A 19,575-nucleotide genomic window follows, 5' to 3' on the forward strand; every position below is an offset into this window, starting at 1 on the left:
GCATGTAATAAGTTTGAGAGCCCTAAATACCAGTGTGAAATTATCCTTTGTGTTCAGCTACCTCCCTGCTGCCTCCCCTGGCAATCTTCCTTTTCAGCCCCTCTCTTGCTATTAAAATAATCCATCATGGTTAAGGACCAGTGCATCTGCCCTTATGAACCCTTAAACTACTTCAATCACACATTGCTTTATCAACCCCATAAGCTTTGAACACTACCCACATAACCCTCAAAACCAGGTGATGCTTTCCTCCTCCTGGGCTCCTCAGAAGTCCTGCTTAGTGACCAAGGTTGCTGATAAGTTAGGAGCACTTGCCCAAGTGCATTATTTGTATACTAACAAATAGATAACTTCTAGAGCTACAGCCCTACATAAGATAATGGTAATGGAGAGGACTTTAGCTGGATGGCAGGCCACTGGGGGTCTTTGGACCTCTGACAACTTGGGGAGAGGATGGTCTAGTGCCTCTGTCCCTCAGTAGTCAGTCCAGGATGCCAGGAAAGAGGGGGAGCTCTCTTGCGGCAGTTGCTTGAAACTTCTAGCTTTTGGGGGGATGGAGGAGGACATGGGGAGATGAAAGGGAGACTTAACCTGGAAGGTGAATGTTTAGCATCCAGCTCTTAAGACAAAAGCAACCTTATCTTCCCAGAACACGAATAGCTCCATATTCATGGCTTGGCCCAGGTTAATCTGGGCAAGGGAGCTTCTGAAGTGAGCCTAGAGAAAGCTAGTGGAAAGCCTTGATCGGGCCAGGTGGGATGGAGTCAGTGACATGCAGGATAAGTGTGAGTGGGTGTGACTTTCTTGGACTAGAGGCCTAAGGTCTGAAAGCTCTGGGAAGTCACTGCACTGTCTCCAGTTTCAGGTACTTAGATTGGTCAGAGCAGACAGCGGACAGGTATTTATTCTGTACCTTCGTGTCTACAGACCTGTGCTGAGTGGAGTTAAACCATGGTACTGAGGGAGAGACCAGGAAGTCTATTCCTAGGCTGCTCTGGAATCCTTTGGGATAACCACAAGGTACCACATGGGGGTAGTGAGAGTGTAGAAGGGATACCCCCTTGCCGCTGCTTGGAGCAGGGAGTGGTGTCTTTGTGCAGGCAGTCATAATATTAAGAACACTCTCTTTTCCAGCTCAGAAGGGCATGGAGATAGAAGGGTCAAAGTCCAATTCCCCTCCCCCCCACTTTTTTTTTTAAACTGGGAACTGGAGGTTTACAGAGTCAAGCTGGCCACTGGGGAGTCATGGAATCCAAGTGCCTTTTTTCCTCTGCAAGCTTTTCATTCAAATTAGGTTTCCTGGCCTTGATTACTGGGAAGGGTAAGGATGACCCTGAGTTCCTGAGCAAGGGAAGAAAGGGTTGCTACTACTAAGTCATTTCAGTCGTGTCCGACTCTGTGTGACCCCATAGACAGCAGCCCACCAGACTCCCCCGTCCCTGGGATTCTCCAGGCAAGAACACTGGAGTGGGTTGCCATTTCCTTCTCCAATGCATGAAAGTGAAGAGTGAAAGTGAAGTCGCTCAGTCATGTCTGACTCTTAGCAACCCCATGGACTGCAGCCCACCAGGCTCCTCCATCCATGGGATTTTCCAGGCAAGGGTACTGGAGCGGGGTGCCATCACCTCCTCCGAAGAAAGGGTTAGGTGTGAGGAAATCAGAGCCTTGACTGATAAAGGGCGCAGTGCTGCCGAAAGGCCATGGTGGAGGCCTGGAAGTGAGGGACTTGGGCCAGAACTATTCACCATCAAGGCTTGAAGGTAAGTGGCTCCTTGTTTGTGTCACTGTGGCCATGAGCCACGGAAGAGAGTATCTGGGCTCTAGTTTAGCAGCAGATCTGACTTCCGAGCTGAATGTGGTAGAGAGGGCAACACACAAGCCAGAACTCTGCTATCTCTGCCCAGAGCTGACAGCGCGGCCCATACCCGCTTCCTGCCTGACCCTTCCTTCAAAGCAGGTGCATTGAGAGCTGTCTCTGAGGAGATCTGAACAGTTAGGCTAGGCCAGGCAGGAGGTTTGAGAATGAACTGGTCCACCCAGCACTCCCTCCCACATGTTGTCGAGAACTGTCCCAGAACAGAATTGAGTACAAGGCCTTCTAAGGGTTGGAGGGCTTAGCTTGGGGTTTTGAACTACAGGGATTTGGATGCTAGCTTTTTTCTGAGTTCTGAATATAGGAGTCCTGCCTTTAGGTAGAAGAGAGGAGATGGAGAATCTGTTTTTGCCTATGCCAGATCTTGTATCGATGGCACGATACATCTGTGGCTAGAACAGCCAAAGGGGATAGTGGCGGGGGTAACATATCATTCCTGGTTATGCACATATAACCAGATGCAAAAAGAAAACATCTAGTCAGCCTGGGTATGCATGGTCTTGAAAATATGGCATTCAATTTTGAACCCAGATACTTAAGTGTTTATTTGTTGGCAATCTGTTAAACATATTAAAACCATTTAAAAAGCAGTGCCTTGCTTGCTATCTGACACATAATAGGCACTCAGCTTTGACGAAGCAATCAACATCATTGTCTTTGACCAAGCTGGGCATGGTGGGTGCCCCGTGAAGCTTGGAAGCCAGGCGTATGTGGTAGTTTCTCCTACTTGCCTTCACAGACACCTTTGAAGGTGGAAGCCGCTTCAGGGGTGGCCCTCTGATGAACTTGTGCCTTGAGTCAGGTTGGGCCAGTCTCCACTACCTTTCCCAAGGCCATGTCACCTTTCTCTGCCTGTCCACATGGCTCACTGGTAAAGAATCCACCTGCCAGTGCAGGAGACGTAGGACATACAGGTTTGATTCCTGGGTCAGGAAGATCCTTGGAATAGAAAATGAAAAGCCACTCCAGTATTCTTGCCTGGAAAATTCTATGGACAGAGGAGCCTGGTGGGCTGCAGTCCATGGGGTCACAGAGACATGACTCAAGACACAACTGAGTGAGCATGCACACACAGGCTCCTAACTTGACCTAAGGAGAAAACTCCCTCCCTGGTCTCTCCTGGGTCCAAGAGGGCTTGTGCTGCCCTCTGTGGGTGATACTGTTGCCTTAGTTTTGCCCTTTTCTGCTGTTGCCCTCTCACCCGTTCCCATTCAGATGACCAAACAAAGCCTCCGAGCTGGACAAGACAGTAGCCTTCCACCTCCAGTACTGCACCAGCATGGCATTCAGTGCGGCCCTTTTGCCCAGAAACTTTCAGTGGGTTCTCACTACCATTCAAGTCTCTCCATACCAACTCTTACTTGTCTCTCCAGTTACCTCTGTCTACTCTCCTGGCTAAATCCCTTACTTTAGCCAAACTGATTTGTTCATTTCCCCCAAATATCTGACCCTCTGCCTTTATACCCTTTCTCACTTGTTTAAAAATACCACTTTCAAAAAAAAAAAAAAATCCCACTTATAGGATCTGCAAAATTACCCGAGCTTCCCTGGTGGCTCAGACAGTAAAGAATCTGCCTGCAATGTGGAAAACCTAGGTTCGTTCCCAGGGTTGGGAAGTTCCCCTGAAGAAGGAAATGGCAACCCCCTCCAGTTTTCTTTCCTGGAGAATCCCCATGGACAGCGGAGCTGATGGGCCACAGTCCATGGGGTCACAAAGAGTCAGACACGACTGAGTGACTAAGCACAAAGTTACCCATGACCTTTCTAATTACAGGAAATGTTTTTCAGGAATTCCCTGGTGGTCCATTGGTTAGGACTCAGCACTGTTACTGCCAGGGCCCCAGGTTCGATCCCTGGTAGGGGAACTAAAATCCCGTAAGTAATGCAGTACGGCCGAAACGACAACAACACAAGGACGCTTTGCTTCTCAGTTTGGCTCCTTTAGCTCTGTTAGCCCAACTCCTTCAACACTTCCCACACATCGTCTTGGATGGCTGGATATCACGTTCATTCATTCAAAATTTTACAATTTATCTTTGTAACCCAAATAATTCCTATTGCAAAAGATTCAAATACTACATAAATGTTCAGAGCAACATGTAATACTCATTCCCCTCTGCTCACTCTGTTCCCAGAGGTAACCCCCCTCAGTTGTTTGGTGTGCATCCTCTAGTTCCTTTTCTAAATATATGTATCTGTCCATATTTGGGAAGGGGTTAAAGTACAAAGGGCTCATACCACATGTATCAGTCTAGTTGTTTTTTTTAACTTAAAGGTATATATGCTTGTCTTGGAGGTTTTCTCTATTAGTATAGTTAGGTTTTCCCTCTAATGGTATCTCAGTATTGCAATAGTATATTTACTCAAAGCATATTTGTCTAGAATCTGTTGTATGGAGGGTATTGTGCAGCTGGCACCTAAGGGACTCCAGATATGATCACAGCCTTGTCCTTGCCATTGGTGAGGTCACTCTTGGGGAGGAAGGAGCAGGAATACACAACTAACTACAACACAAGGGAGAATACAATAAAGTCCCCAAGCGTCTGCCTGAAGTTCAGAAATAAGTCACTTCGAGCAAGGGGATCAGGACTTCACAGAGGAGGTGATCTTTGAGCTTGGCTTAGAGGGAGCTTGACAGGTGAGGGAAGAGCATGAGCTGTGCACAGAGATGGAAACAACGCAGGTTCATCTGACGCCAAGAGCATCATGATGCCAAGAGGATTTGATTCAATTTATATGTAAACATTTATTGAGCATCTAATGTGTCAGGCACCATACTAGGCAATGAGAATATAAAAATGGGAAAAGTGAAGTTCCTGTTTTTAAGGCTTTTATTTTAATGGAATCAAAGCAAAATTTGGAAAGGCAGATTAAGACCAGATAATGAAAGCTTTCAATTGGTATGTCAGGTTGTCTGAATTTAATTCACTGGGCAATGTGGAGCCACGCAGGCTTTTTAGTGGCCAGGTAGATAACATGACTGAAGCTGAACAGATAGCCGCAGTGTACAGAATGGGCTAGAGTAGAAAGAGGCTGAGGGCTTATTACTCTTTGTTGTTTTAACAAGATAGAGGTTGATTTCTACCTCAGTTAAAAGGTACCTGGTGTAGGCTTGGAATGGTGGCGCTGTAGTTATCACTGTTCTCGCATGTAGCTTATGTCCTCATGCTCACCTCATGGTCTGACATGGCTGCTAGAGTGTAGTTCATCTTGTCTACATTCCAGGCAACAGGAAGAAGGAAGGGAAGCAGACTGGGGGAGGAGGTGAGGCACTATGACACATTTCTTAGCTAAATTAGCTCCTTTTAAGCAGCCTCCCTGAAAGTCCAGGACAATATTATGTCTTATTGACCATCAGACTTGAAGGGAGACTTGGAAATAATAGTTTTGGGGTTTTTTTTTAATATAGTTTTTTTGTGTTTGGTTTTGTTTCCTTTTTAAAAAATTTGAGGTAGAATTTGCATACAGTGCACACATACAGTTTGATAAGCATATACCCATGTAACCCACATCCGTATCAAGATATAGAGTGTTCCATCACCCCTAGAAGGAGGCTTTAAAGAAAAAAAAGATAACCCAAAAGAGGGACTTCCCTGGTGGTCCAGTGGTTAAGAATCTGCCTGCCAATTCGGGGGACACGGGTTAGATCCTTGGTCCAGGAAGATTCCACATGCTTCGGGGCAACTAAGCCCATGCACCACAACTAGTGAGCTTGTGCTTTAAGGGCTTTCAAGCTGCAGCTCCTGAAGCCCCAGCAGCCTAGAGCCTATGCCGCAAAATAAGAGAAACCACCGCAATGAGAAGGCTGTTCTCCACAACTAGAGAGTAGCCACTGCTCACTGCAACCAGAGAGAACACCCCAGCACAGCAATCCCAAAGAAAGAAAGAATGAAGGATTAATTAGGGTGGTAGCCATGGGAATGGAAAGAGAGCTGGAGAGGCTGTAGAGGGAGAATCCAGAGGAGACTGGTTGGATGTGGGGCAAGTGAGAGAAGAATCATAGAGAAGGCTGACAGCAGAACAAATAGAAACAGGACGCTGGGTGCAAAATCCAGATTGTTACAGGTGGGATGGAGGAGAAAGAGCAATGAGTATGGTAGTGTGTGTGTTGATTTGAGGTACTGATCAGACATCCAGGTGGAGGCCTGCAGTACACAAGTTGTGTCTAAAATTGGGAGGGCAGTCAGAGCTCATGGGCATCATGGACCGGAGAGATGTTAAGGAGGACAAGGCCTAAGAGGTGACCCCAAACGATGACTGTGAGCTCACTGATGGGCAGAATCCAGATACCTAAAGCCTAAGTGGGCAGTGAGGGCTTGAATCATGCAGAAGGGGATTGGTAGGGTCACCTGAAATAATAGAAAAACTCCTAAAAACTGAAGTCCTTGCACAAACAAAAGGGGTGTATGTAGCTGCCCTTTTGACAGGTTTGTTGAAAAAGGAAATAAATGGTACTCTCACAGGAAAAGACCAGGGATGCACCCCCTCCTTACCGTAAACAGCCCAGTGCTCTTTTCATCTAACGTCCCTAAGGGTGGGGTTATGGGACAGCACACTGCCTCCTTTTGGGTATATGACCTCCAGGAATGCAAGCTGAAAGGCTGGATGTGGGAGAGGGCTGCCATCTTTGACAACTGCTGGGCTGGGGTGAGCCAGTCAGATCCTGCCAAGATAGGTGTGAGGAGACTTCAGAGGAAAGAGCAGGGAGCGAGGGGACTGGACTAGACTCAGGTAGTCCTAGGGTTGAATCCTGCCTCTGTCACCACCTAGCTAGTTAAATTAGTTTAACCTAGTTAGTTAAGCTAAACTAGCTAGTTTAACTTGAGTAAGTTAAAGTTACTTAACCCGAACACCCAGTTCCTCATCTGTGAAATAGAAACAATTATGTCTACCTTTCAAGGTGGTTTTGAGGATTACAGACAAGTGTCTGGAACACAATAGGTAATCGAAAATGGATGCTACGATGTGACTCAGCCCCTCGCTGTGGGACCCAACGAACGGCTAACCGACAGGTCGGAGTCTCACCCTCGGGATCTCAGAGGGCCGGGAGAGCTCCCGTGGCCTCCTCCCTGCAGGAGGTGGGGACTAGGTGGAGGAAGGGCTGCGGGAGGAGGAGCTGGCGCGTCGCGACCCGCCCCGTCCCATCCAGTCTGGCCTGGGCGCCGAAGGAACTGCGGTCCCAGCCCCTGTCATCCAGCGGCTTGTCTTGCGTGCCCCGAGCCTTGCCCGCACCCAGTTATGACTCTGCGCCCCTCACTTCTCCCGCTCCGACTGCTGCTGCTGCTGCTGCTGCTCAGGGGGGCGGTGTGTCAGGCGGAGGCTGGGTCCGAAACCGAAAGTCCCGTCCGGACCCTCCAAGTGGAGACTCTGGTGAGGAGGGGAGAATCCCGGGTAGGCGCTGTGGATGGAGGTCGGGCCAGGTTGCGGGGAAGGTCGGGGTCTAAAGGATCCTGGGAGCGGGGAGGAGGGAGTGCAAACACCGAATTGGGGGTGACGCGTCGAGGGGCAGGAACCTCCCTGACTCGTGTAGTGCGATCATAGGTGGAGCCCCCCGAGCCGTGTGCTGAGCCTGCTACCTTTGGAGACACGCTTCACATACACTACTCGGTGAGGGGCCTGGGGGGCAGCGGCGGGGCCCCGGGGGCGGCGCCCCACTGAAACACGTCAGCTTTGGCTTGGACACGTGGCAAGCGGTCAGGGAGTAACTCCAGCTCTGGGGTCCTCCGGCACGTGGCGAGGGGGAGGGGCGTACCTCTTCCCTACCCTTTCCTCTTCCCTGCTCTTCCGCAGTGAAGTGAAGGGTGGAGGGATCTCCGAGAAGTGCCAGCCCTTTTGGGGTTTCCTGTTCCTTTCTGCCCGAAAGGGAACGTTAGACTGCAGCTGCTAGGGGTTGCGGGCCGAGGCCAGGTGTGTGCGCACCCTGCTGGGAGGGAGCGGTATAGGTGGGCGCTCTAGGTGCTCTCCCTCCCACCCCCAGGGCAGCCTGGTAGATGGACGCATCTTTGACACGTCTCTGACCAGAGACCCTCTGGTTATAGAACTTGGCCAAAAGCAGGTGATACCAGGTACGTGAGCTGCACTCCCATTCCATTTCTTCCCAACCTAAGCCCATTCTTAGTTTCTTTAACCTCTCAGCTACCTTGGAAATGCCCTCCCCACCCCAACCCAACCCAACCCCCACCCCCACCCAGGGTTCTACCACTCACCTCCGGAGGTTCAAATCCCACTCCTAGTACTCCTCTTGCCGCATACCACATTGGAAGCCAGAGATTCCAGAAGTGGGGAGCTCAACTGAGGGTCATGGGGAATATTTGATCTTCCTCTCCCAGGATTTGGGGAATGTAGATAGCTTCCTATTCATTTGTGTCTTCCTCAAGGTCTGGAGCAGAGCCTTCTAGACATGTGTGTGGGGTGAGTATCTGGGCAGGGGTGGGCTTGGGTGTACCCCTTCTGCATGGGTGGAGGCCGTCTCTGCTCCTAGAGGAGGCAGGAGAATGGGCTCTGGCTTTGTACTGGGTAGGCCCTGGTCTCTGGGCATGGAGGCTCTGGATGAAGCCTCAGGCTTTTTCTGGCTGGGGGTTCTGTTGGTGGAATTGAGACACCTTGGCCAGTCAACCTGTTTGGTGCTCAGGTGGGAAAGTTCTTGTTTTGAGTGTGAATATTCAGAGGGTTTTGTTGGTGGGACTTCAGATGGACTGAGGTGGTTGGCCCACCTGGTTCTACCCCTGGCTATGACTCACATTCCTTTCCTTAGAGAGAAGCGAAGGGTAATCATCCCTTCTCACCTGGCCTATGGAAAACGGGGATTTCCACCATCTATCCCAGGTAATCTGATGAGGCGGCTCTCTGGCTCTCGAGATACCCAGTCCCTGGGATTTCCCTGGCGATCCAGAGGTTAGGACTCTGTGCTTCCAACTCAGAGAGTGCAGGTGTGAGCCCTGGTCGGGGAACTAAGATCCCACATGCCAGAGAGCAAAGCCACAAACAAACAAAAAAGAAACAGTCCCTAGGAGCTACAAGGAGCTATGCACTTTGAAGCCTGAGAAGGTCGAAACCCAGTTTGCTAAATGGTGTAGGACTGGCTGATGCCTCCTTCTGCAGGGCCTCCTTTTTCCCCCTCAGATCACCAGCAGGCACTAGAGACATATAACCTGTTAAAGCCACCTGGCTTGTCCTCTGGCAGCCGGCCACTTTCTAGGGAGGCAACCCTTGCTTGAGCCACACGAGTCTGCTGCCTGTGCCACCTCTCTGAGAGCTCTGGGCTGCTTTCCTGTGCTTTCCCTACAACTCCAGACTGTCATTTGTGCAGCCGGCATGGCTCCTCACCACATCTCCACAGTTCCTTTCAGCCTCCACTAGAGAAGAGCTGGTGAAAATGGTCACAGTCAAATAATTCAAAACAAAATAAAAACATTTAAAAGCCAAGCCTGGGGGCCTCCCTGGGGTTCTAGTTAACACTTCCTCTTCCAATGCTGGGGGTGTAAGTTCCATGTCTCTGGGCCAAAAAACCAAAACAAAACAGAAGTAATATTGTAACAAATTCAATAAAGACTTTAAAAATGGTCCACATAAAAAAAAAAAACCCCAAACTTAAAAAAAGCCAAGCCCTCACAGGTCACTGCTAATACCTATTTTTTAAGGCCTGAGCCTAAACAGATTTTCCGAGACGCAGATCTCTTGCTTTTGGTTATAAGAAATGTTCCATTAGCTAAAATGAGTTGTACTGGGATAAAAATTCTTATCCTAAGTTTTAGCTTAGAGGTAGACCCAGACAGAGGGTCAGGGGACTAAAGAGAAATTCTTTTACCCAAAGCTCTGTTGCCTCCTCATCTCCAGCACTGCTTGTTTACATTCTCCCCCATCTCACTCCTGTTCATTTCTCCATTCCGAACGTCTTAAACCACATCCTGCCTCTCTAGCCATGTTGAAACACCTGTTTTTTTCTTTTTTTAAAGAATCACAGTGAGTGTGCTTACTGGTTGGTGACATTTTAAAAAGTCTAGTTTAAGTCCAATTAATTTCAGCCTTGCAAAGATTCTATCCATGTGGCTGTTTAGAGATAGATAGTACAGAAGTTCTCTAACTCATAAATGGAAAACCGCCTGTACTTTTCACAAAGGTTCTCCTGTTGTGTCAAAGACCTGTCAGTGAAGACAAGCCACACTTGTATATTTGGGGTAAACATGACTATCACTCAATAGCCTCATAACCCTCCTCTGCCTCTTGCATTAAGAGAACTCAGCCCCACATTTAAATCTTGCCAACTTCACAGATGTTGCTGCGGTGTGGTCTGCCCTCCCTATTTGCATTCAGATTCTGAGCCCTGGATACAGTGCACAGGGATTCTAACCTTCACCTCCTCTCTGCCTCCAGCGGATGCAGAGCTGCATTTTGATGTGGAACTGATTGCACTGATCCGAGCCAACTACTGGCAGAAGCTGGTGAAGGGCATTTTGCCTCTGGTAGGCATGGCCATGGTGCCAGCCCTCCTGGGCCTCATTGGGTATCATCTATACAGAAAGGCCAGCAGTCCTAAAATCTCCAAAAAGAAGCTCAAGGAAGAGAAACGAAACAAGAGCAAAAAGAAATAATAAACAATTTTTTAAAAACTTTGCATTCTTCACCTGATACTTTCTGCGGCTGCCTATGTAAGTGGGAATGAGATAAAGGGCTGAGGAAAAAGGCATTCTTAGTTGGGTTCTGCTTGGCAGGGGGTGGTCGGAGGCTTTGGATCAGTTCTCCTGGCCTCCTCTTCCTATCCTAACTTACACCAAGGACCATAGGATCTCTGGGTACTGAAAGCATGGGTTTTGGCTCCCGTGGTGTCCCGACACCGAGGAGCAATACCTCACTGAGAAGTAAGCGTTGGGGAAGTTGCCTGGCTACTCTCTCTACTCCCTGTGCTGTGTGTGTGCCGGGTCGCTTCAGTCGTGGCAGACTCTTTGTGACCCCATGGACTGTAAGCCCCTAGGCTCCTCTGTCCATGGGGATTCTCCAGGCAAGAATACTGGAGTGGGTTGCTGTACCCTCCTCCAGGTGGTCTTCCCAACCCAGGGATCGAACCCGCATCTCTTACGTCTCTTGCATTGGCAGGTGTTTTTTTTTTTTTTTTTTTTTACCACTAGTGCCACCTGGGAAGCCCTCTCTACTCCCTAGGGCTGCTGTATGCCTAATATCCTCTAAGTAGACTGTTTAATCCAACATGGAAAAGATATGGAGACCTCATAAACTCCATGGTGATTTTTAATAGCAAAGTCCTTGGGTTTCTCAAAACATTCTCTGGGAATTGAAAAGAGGTTTTCCCCTTGTATCACAGGGTGTGGGAGACCACATGAGCGGCTTCAATGATGTTGTAAGTGGCTGGAGGTTTTTTGTCACCTGGCTGGGCTGTGGGCATGGGCAGGAGCTGGGGTAAGTTGCTGCGGTGATTGACGATGAAGAGTGGGTTGAGCTGGCTCAGCACTTCATCACTCACGGAGATGCCATCCAAGTACTGCCTGAGCATCTCCCGCAGCTTCTCATTGATTTCTAACAACTGAGCACGTCTGTGCCGAAGGCTCAGTTGCTCCAGTTTCACTTTGTTGTACCTTTTCCAGAAATTCTCCATCCCTTTGTAGTCCATTATCACCTGGGAGTGAGTTACAGGGAGAAGGTGTGTGGTAGGATCTGTCAGCAAGTGTAGCCCAGTGCTCTGTCACCCCAGCCTCAGGTGGTGGCCTTGGGCCCATGGAACCTTACCTTTCCAAGCTCTTCATTAAACTCCTCTAGGTCCATTGTCTCTATCTCTTCCTGCTCCTTGGGAGTCAACACTGATGAATAAAAAGGCAGCACTTTTTCTTCTTCTGTTTCAAATTTCCTACATATTTCAGCAAGTTTAAGAATCTTTTCACCCTGTTGGAAGCAAGCAGAAACCTTCTATTAGGAAAGGGATTGGGAAGGGGAAATAGTGGAGTTGGTTACCCTGCTTCAATCCAGGGAAGCTACTTAGCCAAATGGGATACAAAAGTAATACATCCAACACAAAGGGCTTACAAGCACTATTCCAGATATTTTATATTCTTCTAAAACCCATTCACTATTAACTCATTAAATTGAAGAGGTGAGAGGTGAGGGACTTCCTGGTAGTCCAGTGGCTAAGGATCTGCCTTCCAGTGCAGGGGACATGGGTTCCACCCCTGGTTGGGGAACTAAGATCCCACATACCGTGGAACAACTAAGCCCGAGTGCCTCAACTAGAGAGCCCGTGTCCTGCAACCACTGAGCCTGTGCGCCAGAACTAGAGAGAAACTCGCATGCCACAACTAAGACCCAATGCAGCCCAGAAATAAAAGAAATAAATATTAAATAAATGAAATAATACGTGAAAGGCAAGGGAACATGAAATAAAATAGGTATTCCAAGTGTGCACTCAGGTAGGAAGCTGGGGGAAGCCCTCTGTTTTGCCAGCCCCTTTCACTCTGCAGGGAGCCAGGTTCCCTGGTTCTGTTCTGGCTACCCTCTCCCTTTGTTACCTTGTCAACAATCTCCCTCAGGGCCTTGAGGGTAGCACTGCTTTCCAGGGTGAGTTTGACTAAGTTCTCCTGTGCTATTCCCCGGGCCTGAGTCCTCTGGGCCTTAAGTTTTCGCAGTTGTACCAGGACCAACTCCTTGTCTTCACGAATGTCCTGATTCTGTTCTTCACTCTCGCGGCTGTGCACCAGGATCTTGCCTTTAAAAATAATGATGGAATCCTAGAGGAACAGGGTAGATTAGAGGAAACACTTGACTACGTGAGGGTCTTCAGTAGAACAGATAGAAGGACTCTCTGGGGACTGAAATCAGAGCATACCATCTCTCCCCAAACAGTGATGAAGCCCAGGGGAAACGGGAAGAAGAACAGGGGATAATGGAGCAGTTAAAGCAGTGAGTCGCCCAGGTGAGCTGCACTAACCTGTAGTTTCTGTATTTTTTTCATCTGTGCTTCAATCTCTCTGGAGCTTTTCTCGTCCTTCACCTTGAGAGTCTCGAAGGCAATCTTTCGATCCTCTGTAGCATCAGTGTAATTCTTGAGTGCATCCTGGAACCTTCTCCACAGATCTTCTACTATGTTCTCCAGTTGCAGTCTTAGAAAGTGCTTCTCTTCTAAATTCTGGGAAGTGATCCCCAAATAGCCAGTGTTTGGACTTAACCTATTAGCGCCCTTTCTCTGGCACCAACACCTCCCCCTCTTGAACTGTTTGTAGCACAGCATGGTGCAGAGGTTGCCAGTGAAAATGCCTACAAAGACCAGGCAGATGATATAAATAAGTGCTATGGGCTATGTGGGGCCGGTGGTGAATCCCGAAGGAAATGCCCCATTGGGGGGGGGGGGCGGTGAGGGCACAGCTGCTCAGCTCCATGGGAACGTCCCCATTTGAAAATGTGGCCCACTGTTACCAGATCTTTAAATTGTTTAGGGGAAGTTGCAGTTTTGGATTTTCTTGTGAAATCTTCCAATTTTTAAATGTAGAAAGCTTATAAAAGTTTGTATGAAACATTATAGGCCAAAATGAAAACAAAGCACTCTACCCTCCAAACCCAGGTCTGCAGGCTGGCTAAGTTGGCAGCCTCCAAGGTGGTGGAAGCTCTTGAGGCCAAGTGGCAGGAGAACTGGACTTCCCCCCTGGCTTGATCACAGATCAGCAGCCTGACTTTGGCAGGTCATTAAAGTCCACTTTGGACCTTAATTTCTTCTTCTACAGATCACAGGGCTGAAGTGAGAGGATCTCCTTGGTGTGTGTTAGCTCTAAAATGCATTTTCTTGGTATTTCAGATGGTCTTTCGTCCTCACCAATTTTCACAAGATTACAAAAAGCCGCAGGGGTCTACCTACAGTGGCAACAGGCATTTTATTGACTGTATTGGTTAAAGGGATCTCTTCTAGCTCTACTACCTTCAGAACTTTTTTCTCCCTTTTTCCCACCTCCTGCCCATCTGCTCTCCCTCGGTACCTTGTTTTTCAGATCGTCCCACATGCTCTGGAACTCCAGCTTGCTTTCATATTCAGAATCTATGTAGTTCTGCTCCATGGCCATGAAGACATCTTGTAGGTAGTGAATCTCTTTTTCATGTTGGTCAATAATTGTTTTCCTGTAGGAGATAAGATACTGTTCCTGCTCTGAGGCATAAAGCATAAGGACCAATAATGACAATGCAAAGCAGAATGTAATAAAACTATACGAATGGTACAAACTCGTAGGTACTGAAGAAGGATAGAAGGAGCGCAGGTTCTGTCCTTTGCCGGGCCAGAAAAAATGAATAATATTAGTTTGATTTTTGAATAGGAAATATACTCATATGATAAAAAAATAAAGTACAAAATGTTGCAGTGAAAAGTCTCTTTCCCATCTGTATTGCTGATCCTGTTCCGGATGCCAATTTTCTTGCTGTTCACACTGTCCACACTGTTCGCTGAACCCAGGATAGGTAAGCCCAGAGCTAAGAGGTTGGAAGAAGACGCAGACACTATAGGAACTGTAGCCAGGTTTATTCTCTCCTGGCTGGCATGGCAGCTATAACACAGCCTCTCTTCTGGCTGACGCTGCACCCATAGACATAACATAACACAACATAACTGCACACAACCCTTCTGGGCTTTTCCAGGTGATGCTCATATAGGCACACCGCACAAAGGAGTCCGGAACCAACCGAGTACCTCCTGATGCGCATGCGCAGTGCTACAAGTGACCTCAGCAATCACATAATCATTGTTTACAGAACATGGGGCAGAGGGCATGAGACGGTAGGGCGAGAGGGCCTGAATGGTGCCATCTTGTTAATTTCCCCATACTATCGCTATCCTCCAGGTAGGTAGATGGGTAGGATTTTGATTGCTAAAAGTGGGTGGCTGCTTACAGGTAGCATCTTGACATAGGCTCTGGATACGGCCCTGGGCTCAACACCCTCCCCCACCCTCATAGCTCCTCTTAGGCCCCCACACCTTTCAGTCTCAAACTCCTTGGTTAGGGCCTCTAGCTCCATGTTGTAATTTTCCTCTAGGAGGTTGAGCCGGCATCTCTGCAGGGCCAAGAGCTGGTCGATGCTGTGCAGGTGGCTGCGCAGGGCGTGGGCGTGCTGCTCCTCGGCTTCCGACAGGTCCTTTGCTAAAGACTGGGTAGGAAACAGAGTTACCACTTTGGCTGAATGGCAGCTGGGTGAGAAAAAAATGTATTCAGCTAGCTAGTTCCTATTTTCCCTAGTACCTAAATGCCAATTCTTTGGCTCTGGGATCTCGGGTTGTCCCGCTTTGGAATGTAAGAAGCTAGTGCCGGTGGAGGGGCCCTGTGAAAGCATTCATTCCAGTCAACAGCCCCGCTGAGATCCCAGTGGACAGTCAGAATCAATGCCAGTCACCTTACACATGCAGCTCAGTCAAGCCCCCAAGTGTCATCTCACTGAAAACCGTGTGAGAGGTGCCAGGCGAGAACCTCCCTGCTAAGCTAAGTCAACCTATAGAACCCGGAGAGAGAGTGAAATAAATTGTTGTTGTAAGTCGCTAATTTAAGGTGATTTGTGATGTAGCTATAATAGATAATGAGAAGACATCCACTGGCAAAAAAAAAAAAAAAAGCAACAGTGTGAACATCAATAAGGATAAGAATGGCAATGGGTTAAAAAATATCAAATGTGTCTGATTATGAGTTTATCAGGATACTTAAAAAAAAATCAATTCCCATTAGAGGATGCCAATTTTTAAAAAAAAAAACTGGTTTATAAAAGGGAAGAGAAAGAGTCAGGCATTTTTTATATAAATTATACCTCTGGGTAACTGAATGGTAAATGATAGTAAGTATCTCTTTATAGAAGTATTTGAACTAATAAATGAAAAAAGAATGATACTATTAGAAAATCAGCATTAAAAAAAAGAAAATCAGCATTTTGCAACCCACAATGAATTAATCAATAGCTTCTATGAAAGAACACAGCACCTGCAAGCTTCTAGTTGGAATTACCAAAACACAGGAAATACTGAGGACAAAGTAACATGTTAAACCACAATACAGAATACTATGCAGTTGTAAAACACAATGAGAAGCATGGGCTAATGTGGAATAGTCCCCAGGATATATTATTAAATGAAAAAGGCAAGAGGCAGAACACTATGTAATACTACCATCTGTGTAAAAAAAAGCTTTATTCATGCAACAAAAATTACCAGGAGGGGCACTGGGTGGTTGAAAGGCACCAGTGGGAGGGAACTTTTCTGTACATAACTTTTTTATCTTTTGAATTTTGAATAATGTGGGTGAACTACTTATTCAAAAAAGCAAAACAAATTAAAATGAATAAAGCAAAAAAGCCTTTACGAAATGTCCAGATGATCCACTCACTGTAAACTACCACATTGCTAGCTTTTACTTATATGTTTAGTATGGGGCTTCCCTGGTAGCTCAGACAATAAAGAATCTGCCTCTGATGCAGGAGACCCAGGTTCAATCCCTGGGTTGGGAAGATCCCCTGGAGTAGAGAATGGCAACCCATTCCACTATTCTTGCCTAGAGAATACCATGGACAGCGGGGCCTGGCGGGCTACAGCCCCGTCAGGGAGTTGCAAAGAATTGCGTGGGGTCGCAAAGAGTCAGACATGACTGAGCGACTTTAGTATGGATAAGATCTTATGAAATAGGTGCTGATAATCGGAGACTATTCACTCACTCAGCTAAGGTGTACTAAATCTGCTCTGTACCAGCACTGTGCTGGATACTGAGGATTCAGAGATGAAAAGACTTTCACTGTCTCCAAAGGAGTCTGAAGTCTTGCAGTAGAAAAGGTTATATAAACAGAAAATTACAAATAAATTCTGAGAAAACAAAAAACAGGTGCAGATTAAATCCCCATTTTATAAAATTTGAAAAAATGTTACAGCACAACATGGAAAATGCTATGAGGTTGATGATTGGCTTCATAGTAGAGATGTCATTTGTGTCACTCTTGGAGGAGGAGTAAGAATTTGCCAGGAACAATGAGGAGATAAGGAAAAGAGAATTCCAGACAGAGGGAACAGCATGTGCAAAGCCACAGGAAAGAAGGCTGGCTCTATGAAAGGTGCAGGTAGAGGCCAGATCATGAAAGGCTTTGCTGTTCCTTCTGTGGAGGAAGGGAGCCATTATTTATGGAGCCACTAAGGAGATTTACACAGTGGAGTAACAGGAACAGATTTTTGTTTCAGAAAGATAATCCTGGTCATTGTGTAGACAATCAAACACTGGAAGATAAGAAGTTATTGCAATAGAGATAATACCCAGGTCTCAACTACTGCAGGATAGTGGGAAAGAGCAGGGTGTGACTTATTCAAGCAGAAGACTTACATAAGACTTAGTACCAGAAGTCAGGGATGGAGGCCAAAGCTAGAATGATTCCCAGATTCCCGGGTTGGGTGATGGTGAATGGCACCAGCCACCCAAACAGAGAGTATGAGGAAGACCAGATTGTGGAGTATGGGAAAGGGGACTGGAGAGAGGAGGAACTCATGAGTTCAGTTGTAAGAACAGTGCAACAAACAGGAACAGATATTGAGGGATCCTAAATATAGGGACTTGAAATTCAAGAGAAAAAAATCCCTTGCAGAAAAAGATGGTATGTACTCAACTCAAGAACCTCCCAAGGGCATAAAGTTAGCTGATTGAATTGGTTAGAGATCCAGAACCGCTCTTACCGATGGAGATCTTCACAACCTCATCCAGGGCCACTGAAGTTGAATCCAAGAGGCCACATGGAATTGGTTGCATAAAGCACTGGAGTGGGAATCAAGAAATCCGTGCTATAGTCACAGCTCTCTCACTGACTAGCTGTGTGACCTTGGGCAAACTGCTTCTCTCTGGAACTAAGCCTTCTCACATTGAAATGAAAGTTTAGGACTAAGTTCAAGTCATTGGGTGATATCTACTCTGCCTTTCAACTCTAATACTGTATAGTACTGGTTTGAGGCAGTAGATGATCAAGGAGAATGGCTCCTCTAACAGAAGGGGAGGGATGACAGCTCAGTATTCTATTTTTCACTTCAGTGAAATGAACGATAGCCTAGCAGCATCACAGCATGTGTCTTGGGAGCGCTTTAACATGAATTAATTCACTAGGCCCATTCTATTAAGAGATCAAAGGCAGTCATAATCAAGGGTTTCTTTGGGAAGAGAGCTTGCCTTGATGACACTGTCCTTGCAGTCCACCACTCGTTCAAATGTTTGGCTGAGGATCTCAATGTCCTTATGAAGCTCTCTTGTCTTGACTTCCCGAAGGACCGTTCTCCACTGTGTGTTAATCTTATTAAGGTTCAGAGCACTGTTGTGCTCCTCCTTGGCCAGCTTGTCCTGTGGGAAGGAATAAATATATCCCGCCCCACATACACACCAGAGGTCAAATGGTGAGATGGTTAGATAGCATCACTGATTCAATGGACAAATGAATTTGAGCAAACTCTGGGAGATAATAGAGGACACAGGAGCCTGGAGTGCTACAGTCCATGGGGTTGCAAAGAATCAGATATGACTTAGCCACTGAACAACAACAACAACTCCAGAGGTCAGGGCTAAAAGCCCTGATACAGTACAACAAACAAGATCAAACTTAGTTTGTCAACTAACATCTTACCCTTTGTCTTTTCTGAGGGACCCGATGGCTAACATTCAGGAGTTTTTACTCTTGTTTTGGGAGGGTCTTAAGTAAGACAGGATCTGCCCAGTGGCATTTTAGGGAGGGCTATGGTGAGTTTCCTTCTGGATGGAGGCATCAGAGCAGGACATTGTTTGTAATGGCTCATCTCGAGGGAGAATATCAGACTTTCAGATGGCTCAGACAGATGATAGCACCTACTATCCCAGTTCTGGGGCTCAGTAGTGATTGTCCAGCTCTATGCCATCTCCCTACCTCCATGCTTCACAGAGAACTGCTCCTTCCCCCATACAATATTGCTGAAATCTAAGTCTATCTGGGTCTTAAGATTTCCAGGGGGAGGGGAGGCTACCATGAAAATGAGGCTGCCACAAAGACAGGGTCAAGGTGACAGGACCAGGGCAGGGGGTGGGTGGGGTTGGGCAGAGAGTAATGCAAAAACCCATCACCTTCAAGAACTGGTTCAGGAGCCTCTCTTTCTTCTTGGCCATCTCCTCCTCTGCCAGCAACTTCTGCTGAAACAGAAGCAGCTGCTCCTCATCCGACAACGGCACCTTGGCTTTTTTCCCTTTCTTAGACATAGCTGAATCTAGGCGAGGATCCTCCACCTGCCACGGCCAGCATTAAAAGGGCAGGAGGAAAACGTCCCCAGAAAAGAGCCTTCTGGGACTGCCCCTGCAAGGGAATGTGACCTTAGATCTCAGACCTCAGGCTAGAGAAAACTTGGGAGAGCGGTGTGGCAGGGTTCCCAAGCCAAAGGACGCTTCTCCGTCTCCTAGCAACGGAGATCTCACTAAGATGGCGCTGTAGCAGCTAAGAGAAGGCGCCCCGTCTTGGAGCGCCCTCTGCTCGCTGGAGGACCTCAGTCAGTTTCTGAGAGAGGGTCGTTTCCTCCTCAGTGAATATTCTAAAAATCTTTTGGGGGTATTATTTTTCAGTAATGGCCATATGTTAAAATATATGTAATAACTAACTTTTGAGAGATATGGAGAAACAGGAATCTTCACAAACTGTTGGTGGCAAAGGTAAAATGGTAGAGCCATTTTGGCAGTTTGGCAGTTTCTTAAAATGTTAAA

General features: G+C 47.2%; 2 protein-coding genes across 3 annotated transcripts; one reads left to right on the forward strand and one right to left on the reverse strand.

Annotated features, from left to right (window-relative positions):
• Positions 1-6,972: 6,972 nt before the first annotated feature.
• On the forward strand, positions 6,973-10,485 carry FKBP11 (FKBP prolyl isomerase 11). 2 transcript variants are annotated; one of them, XM_061416270.1, is made up of 6 exons: positions 6,980-7,243; positions 7,415-7,480; positions 7,851-7,938; positions 8,251-8,284; positions 8,628-8,698; positions 10,247-10,485. In XM_061416270.1, exons 1-6 carry the CDS (start codon positions 7,112-7,114, stop codon positions 10,462-10,464), a joined length of 609 nt encoding a protein of 202 aa, XP_061272254.1. In that variant the 5' UTR covers positions 6,980-7,111; the 3' UTR covers positions 10,465-10,485. The 2 variants fall into 2 exon arrangements, with proteins under 2 accessions (XP_061272255.1, XP_061272254.1); XM_061416271.1 differs by lacking the exon at positions 7,415-7,480 and having other exon boundaries at positions 6,973-7,243.
• A 613-nt stretch (positions 10,486-11,098) lies between these two features.
• On the reverse strand, positions 11,099-19,280 carry CCDC65 (coiled-coil domain containing 65). Its single transcript, XM_061416267.1, has 8 exons — positions 18,949-19,280; positions 18,031-18,198; positions 14,832-15,001; positions 13,843-13,981; positions 12,804-13,001; positions 12,385-12,603; positions 11,612-11,764; positions 11,099-11,501 (listed from the first exon to the last, which is right to left on the reverse strand). Exons 1-8 carry the CDS (start codon positions 19,078-19,080, stop codon positions 11,184-11,186), a joined length of 1,497 nt encoding a protein of 498 aa, XP_061272251.1. The 5' UTR covers positions 19,081-19,280; the 3' UTR covers positions 11,099-11,183.
• Positions 19,281-19,575: the final 295 nt, after the last annotated feature.

Source organism: Bos javanicus, chromosome 5 (genome assembly GCF_032452875.1).
Source record: "Bos javanicus breed banteng chromosome 5, ARS-OSU_banteng_1.0, whole genome shotgun sequence".
NCBI lineage: Eukaryota > Metazoa > Chordata > Mammalia > Artiodactyla > Bovidae > Bos > Bos javanicus.